The 5,835-nt window shown below is 55.0% G+C and overlaps 3 protein-coding genes across 3 annotated transcripts in view; all 3 read left to right on the top strand.

The window, feature by feature from the left end:
• The window catches only part of MYO18B (myosin XVIIIB), a 76,246-nt gene extending 73,345 nt beyond the window's left edge, over positions 1 to 2,901 (top strand). Inside the window, exon 30 of the mRNA XM_009889168.1 lies at positions 2,779 to 2,901. Coding sequence (XP_009887470.1) covers positions 2,779 to 2,901 — 123 coding nt within the window. The remainder of the gene's footprint in view (positions 1 to 2,778) is intronic.
• LOC104290097 (beta-crystallin B3-like) overlaps positions 1 to 5,835 on the top strand; it is a 369,903-nt gene that overhangs the window by 202,029 nt on the left and 162,039 nt on the right. The window lies entirely within an intron of this gene.
• The window catches only part of SEZ6L (seizure related 6 homolog (mouse)-like), a 94,681-nt gene continuing 94,203 nt past the window's right edge, over positions 5,358 to 5,835 (top strand). Inside the window, exon 1 of the mRNA XM_009889166.1 lies at positions 5,358 to 5,469. Within this exon, the coding sequence (XP_009887468.1) occupies positions 5,358 to 5,469 (112 nt within the window). The remainder of the gene's footprint in view (positions 5,470 to 5,835) is intronic.

Raw genomic sequence — 5,835 nt, 5'->3', positions numbered from 1 at the left:
GGCACCGCGCTTGCCCTCTCCTTGTCCCCTTCAGAGTTGCGGGGGGGTGGTGGGCAATGGGGACACCGCCAGTGCTGGGGACAGCCCCAGAGCTGGCCACAACACCAGCCCCGAGTCCATTGGGGTCCCCCGGCCTCCAGGTTCCCCAAAGACACTGTCTCTCAGCTCTCACCACGTCACCCAACAGACACATCCTCCCGAGCCCCACGGAGTGCTCACCCCGCTGCTCGTGCTCGTTCGGTTAATTGGAGATTGGCTTTGGCCGGATGCTGGAGGTCACCCCCTCCGGAGGAAGGGGGTCCCTCCTGGACCAGGCGTGCTTCCCCCGGCTAGCAACTGCCTCCCACAGCCACTTGGCTCCAATTTCTCTATTGCAACTGACACTTCCCGAATTAGGATTTATTACTGCAATCCAGGTTTGAAAGCAAAGTCCCTAATGAATGCACCACAACTGTAATTAAGTGTTTAAAATAGATTAGAAAAACATTTTGTAAAACCATTGCCTTTAGACTAACTTATTGGATGTCAAGCTGTGACCAAATTGACTAAGCCAACTCAAGAAGGGAGCGCATGTTAATAAAACATTTCTTTCCAGGAAGCGCAATTTGCATAATGAAACGTCCCACTTTCTCCAGACTTTGTTTCAATAAACGGCAGCAACCGGCCTCGGCGCCGCACCGAGCGAGGAGCCGCAACCGGGCAGCCCGCTGCCCCGCTGCTTTGGAAGAGCGCCCCGTCGGAACCCTGTGATTTAAGCAGAGACTGAAAGTGGGTCCCCAAAAGTCATTGGATGGTTTTACAGACAACGAGACTTTTTTTTTGTTTTGTTTTTAAACATACCCTGGTTTCTGTACGCCCCTGCCCCGTTTCCCATCACCGCAGCTTTGCTCAGGACCAGCCGTGGGGACGAGGGACTTTCTTGTTCTCCTGCAGTCGTTTGACGCGGGAGTTGGTGCTGTAATTAAAACCCAGCGGCTGCCGTAGGTGCCTGATAATTTGCCATGCTGGCCGGGGGAAGGCCTCGCTGTAAAGACCTGAACAAACACCAAAACTTTTTAACCCGGAAGGTGCAGCCCAGATGTCTCATCCCACGTAGCGCTGCTCAAAAATCAGCTGAACGGCCGAAGGATGCTCTTGGGTCTTGATGTGACACCCAGCAACAGCGGAGCTGGAGGGTCCATCAAACAGAGCCGCACATCGCAGAACCTCTCTATATGCTTTTCTTTTCTTTTCTTTTTCTTTTTGATGTTTCCAGAGGCTGAGACTTTCCCTGAAGCTTTTGTAATTCCATAGATATTTGAAGACAGATCCATACATGCTTTCATGGCTTCTGCCTGTCTGGGACACGTGGGCACATCCCGCTGGCACGCAAGGCAGCGCCGCGGTGCACGTGGCGATGGGAGGCTGCATTCGGAAGGCTGCTTGGTTTTTACACAATAAAAGATTTGCTTCTTTGACACGAGCCTCTTCTGGTCTTTCCTTTCCCCGCAGTGAGAGCAGGTCCACAGAAGCTGCGTGGTGCAGAGCCGAGCGCTCCCCCCGCCGGCCCCCATGGCTGGGGGCTTCTCGCCGGAGACCCTCAGAATCACAGAATCACAGAATCTCCAGACTGGAAAAGCCCTGTAAGACCATCCAGGCCAATCATTACCCTAACGCTGCCAACCCACCGCTAAACCATGTCCCTGAGCGCTATATCTACACGACCCTTAAATCCCTCCAGGGATGGGGACTCCACCACCGCGCTGGGTAACGCGTTCCAATGCCCGATGACCCTTTCAGTAAAGAAATTCTTCCTATTATCCAATCTAAACTTCCCTCGGCGCCACTTGAACCCTCCAGCCTCCCCATCTCTCTCCACTCACAAAAAGCTCTTCGTTTCAGCCTAGAAGAGATACAAACCTAATCATTTATCAGAGGTTTGTGGCAAAATTATACAGGTACGTGAACAAATCTCTCCTTTCCCTCAGGGATTTCTAAGTAATTTGCTCGCCTGGGACATTTGCACCAATCCGTTTGGAGCCTCCGGGGCAGCCGCAGCGCAGCAGCGGTTTGAAAAGGCAAATTGGGCAGTTTTCAGCATTTTGCTTTGCCTTTTGGATTCTTCACATTCATTCCCAGTTTAAACCGAAGCCTTGCAGCGAGAGGCATTTTCCTTGTCACAGGCGAATGCAAAAACCTCCGGACGCGGGTTCACATCAGCAGTTTGCTGGGCCGCCCGTGGGCTGTCAGCAGTTCCCAGCAATTCCCAGCAATTCCCCAGCTCCGCGCTGCCGGCGGGCGGGATGCAGCTCCGCGCAAGTTGACATTCCCCCCGCTCCCAGGTCCCCCCTTTCGCAAGACGCGAGAAGACAGCAAGTGAAGAAATAACCTCTAATTAGTTTGAAATTGGCCTTTCTAATGATTCCATTATTTCCGGAAACAAGAAATCAATGTGTTTTGTAGTTCTTCCCTGTCTGGGCACGGCTGCGGCCGGCGTTGTGTGTTGGGGGGGGGGGGTCCCGCCCCAACCCGGCTGGCAAAGCTGCTGCCGCGACCCCCCGTGCTGTGCTCTCTGCGGCGAGTCTTGCTCCCCCGATGGATTTCAGACTCCTTCGGGCAGAGATGGGCATCTCCTGCGGTCAGATTCGGACCTCAACAAGCAAGAGAAACACCGCACGCTGCGTCCCAGCCGCGGGGACGGTGCCTCACCCAAACCTTCCCCGCCTTCCCTGACTGGAGGCAGGTTTCGTGACACATACAATGAATACAATGATTTATTTCGGATGTTTATCCGGACAGGCGCTGGGCTTCGGGAAGCGAGGGGGCAGCTTTCGCCGCTGCAGCACGTCCGCGGGGTCGCTGCAGAGCGGCACTTGCTATGAGCACGTTCGGTTCTCTCAGAGCTCGGTGCAACCCCGATAAGAGAGCGTGTGTATGGCTTGGGGCTTTAAAAAATTTATTTTTTTTCCCCCTTGAAACTGGCAAACCGCAGTGCGCTGCGCTGTCGTTGCAGTCCCTGCAATTTCACAAACTAAGGGAAAGGCGTCTTCTCCCCAGTTCTCTCTGCATAAAGTATACAACTCAAAGAAAAAAAATAATTTACAAAAAATCCTGTACTCCCTTCTGTGCTTTCAGATGAAAAAAGAAAAATCACAGATTGTGTGGTTTGGAAGAGATATCTTCCTGGTCTGTCCTTCCAACTTGTCTGGAATTTTTTAATAATATATTCGAACAAACAGTTCAGGGAAAAAATCTTACCGGCCGAACTGGGCAGGAACGGGAACTTTTTCCCCATGAAACTTCTGGTGATGCTGAACCTGTCCTGGCCTCCCCCAAACCCCCTGCTCGGGGGGACACCATGGGAAGGGCTGCGCAGGGACGTCGTCTGCTTGGGCAGGAGGTCCTGCCCGCCTCCCGCCTTGGTGGCCGATGGGCTCAGGACTGGTGCTGGCCGTCCTGGGGGCCATCACCGAGACCAGACTTCAGACATGGGACGAGGAGGAAACCACCAGGCCCTGGACACTGCCGCAGCTCTAACGAGCTCCTGTGTGTGCTGAAAAAGTGTTTAATTACATCAAGTGCCGATGGCATATTGAACCTGAGTGCTGGCCCCGCCGGCAACTGCTTTGCAAATGAAACTGGGACCAGCGGCTCTGGAGCCGGGCGATGCTCTCGGAGCCTCCAGAGAAATAAAACAGCTGGAAAAAAAAAGAGATGTAGTTGAAATGCAAACAAATCACCGCATGCGCGGTGCGGGGCTGTGAGCCGGAGCTGCCTGCAGCCCCCTGCAGCTGCTGCAGGACCCCCCGCCACGGCCACGGAGGGTGTGGGGTGAGCGGGGCAGGGGATGCAGCGGGGGAACGTGGGACGCACAGCACAAGAGAAAGCAGCCACAGAGCTGCTCACCACGAGGAATTCCGACATGCGTGTGCCGTTGGTAAGACTCATTGAGTTAATCGTCCGAACGAGTTGGGCAAACCAATATAATCTGATTAAACTTCAGGAGAGGGACACCGGCGGCGCTTGGAGGGAGGGATGCCCTGAAGGGCACCCCGCACCCGTGCCAGGGGTCCAGTCCTGCTGAGCATCATCACCGCCTTCGGCCTCTGAAGCCTGACCTACGAACCCTGGCTGGATGAGGTGTTGCTTTGCGGTTCATTTTTAATCTAATCTCAAAACGCTACAAAAATCGCACATTATTTGGTGGCTGTAGCAAAATGGTTCCTTTGACACTGAGCCTTTGATTTGGAATTACTACAGCGGTGGATTTGCTGAACATTAAGCTGTTACTATTTAAACTTGCAAAAGAAAAGCAGATTTGTGTGTAACACACTGACTTCTTTTTTTTTTTTTTTTTTCCTTTTGCTTTGCGGGACACAAAGGAAATTGCTCTGTCACTTGAAATGGCTTCACACATCCTTTAACAACAAACCAGGGAAAAATGATGCTTGGAATGGAGCTCTCCAGGCTGAGTCCAGAGAATTGTTTGCCCTTGAAGCAGCCGGAGCAGGAGGAGAGCGATGCTCATGGGTGGCGAGAACGAGCCATCCATCAGTGCCGGCCGGCAATAAATACCGTGCGGGTATGGCGCGGGGTGTGGAAATACCTGTTCCCTGCCCGCTCCTGAATGCACAGGAGACAAGTAACCGATGGCCAGGTCAGTCAAATTTAGGACCACGGCCGTTTATTATAGCCTGGAGCAGGAGGACAAGAATTATTCTCTTTGCCCCCATATTTTAGCCACGTTTACCTGCTTTCAGCACAAGAGCGTTGCCGTTTGCTGCAGTGAGGGATGGAGCCCGCGGGGAGGAAAGCGCGACTTTGGGCAGCGCGCTGCACTTGTGGGGTGAGTTTTATTGCCGAAGGTGCAAACGCTGCCAGCCCGGCTCGGGGCTGCCACGCGTTCTGTGCTTCATGGGATGCATCCCCGTGGGGATGTCCGTGTCGTCCTGGGAGAAGGAAGGGTGCTGCCAGCCCAGAGCCCCGCAGCCGGCGGCATCCTTCGCCCGAGTGCCCCTCAGAGCCTGGATCAGGCCCATGCTATGAGGGTAACCCCCCCCCAGCACCCTGCAGCAGCCGTCCCCCTCTGAGGAAGGCAGACACCGGTACGGGGAAGTGTCTCCACGTCAGAGAAGCACCGAGCAGCCGAGGCTGCCAAGTTTCTAATTAGCATAATTAAAGCATGCTCTTTTCTTCCGATGGATGTGCCTTCGGAGAGCCTCCATCAGAGAAACGATCTCTGTAAAGAGCTCCTCCGTTTCCAAGATGCTCATCACTCAGGACTGAGAGTGTCCAACGCCGTCCTGCCGCCGACTGCAGCGCTCGCGCAGCCCGGCCCCGGCTCTTCTCCTGCTGGCAGGCGCTCTCTTTGGCACGGCATGTCTGCAACTGATGGAGACTCCAACGCCGGAGCGGCCAAGCCGAGCGGGCTCGTGTGCTGCCCGGTGCACGTCACCACGACACGCAATGCACGGTCCCTCGCTGTGGGGGGTACCGGGGCTGGTGACCCCCCGGGCTCCCCATCGTCCCCCTGAACCATGACACCTCCACAGGAGCTGGGTGTTGGGCAGATGCTCTGTGGTCCCCTCCAATGCTCTCAGGGAAGTCAGGGAACTCCATTTATTGTACTTCCAAGTCTATTAGCTGGGTCTGCAAGCCTCTTTTCAAACAAATAAGCTGTTTTTCCCGGTGCCTGCGTCTGGCAACGCTCCGCTTTGATCGCCAGCCCTGCTCAGAGGGATGGCAAGCACGCGGCGCTGCACGTCCTCACCCTGTCCCTCCTGGGGACGGGACCTGGCGGAGCGGCCGGGGCTTCTCCTGCGGGCTGGTGGCCGCAGCAGCTGAGCGAGGAGCCCC

This window comes from Charadrius vociferus, unplaced genomic scaffold (assembly GCF_000708025.1).
Source record: "Charadrius vociferus isolate BGI_N301 unplaced genomic scaffold, ASM70802v2 scaffold567, whole genome shotgun sequence".
In the NCBI taxonomy this organism is placed as follows: domain Eukaryota; kingdom Metazoa; phylum Chordata; class Aves; order Charadriiformes; family Charadriidae; genus Charadrius; species Charadrius vociferus.
This window is presented reverse-complemented; position numbering and strand designations above follow the sequence as displayed.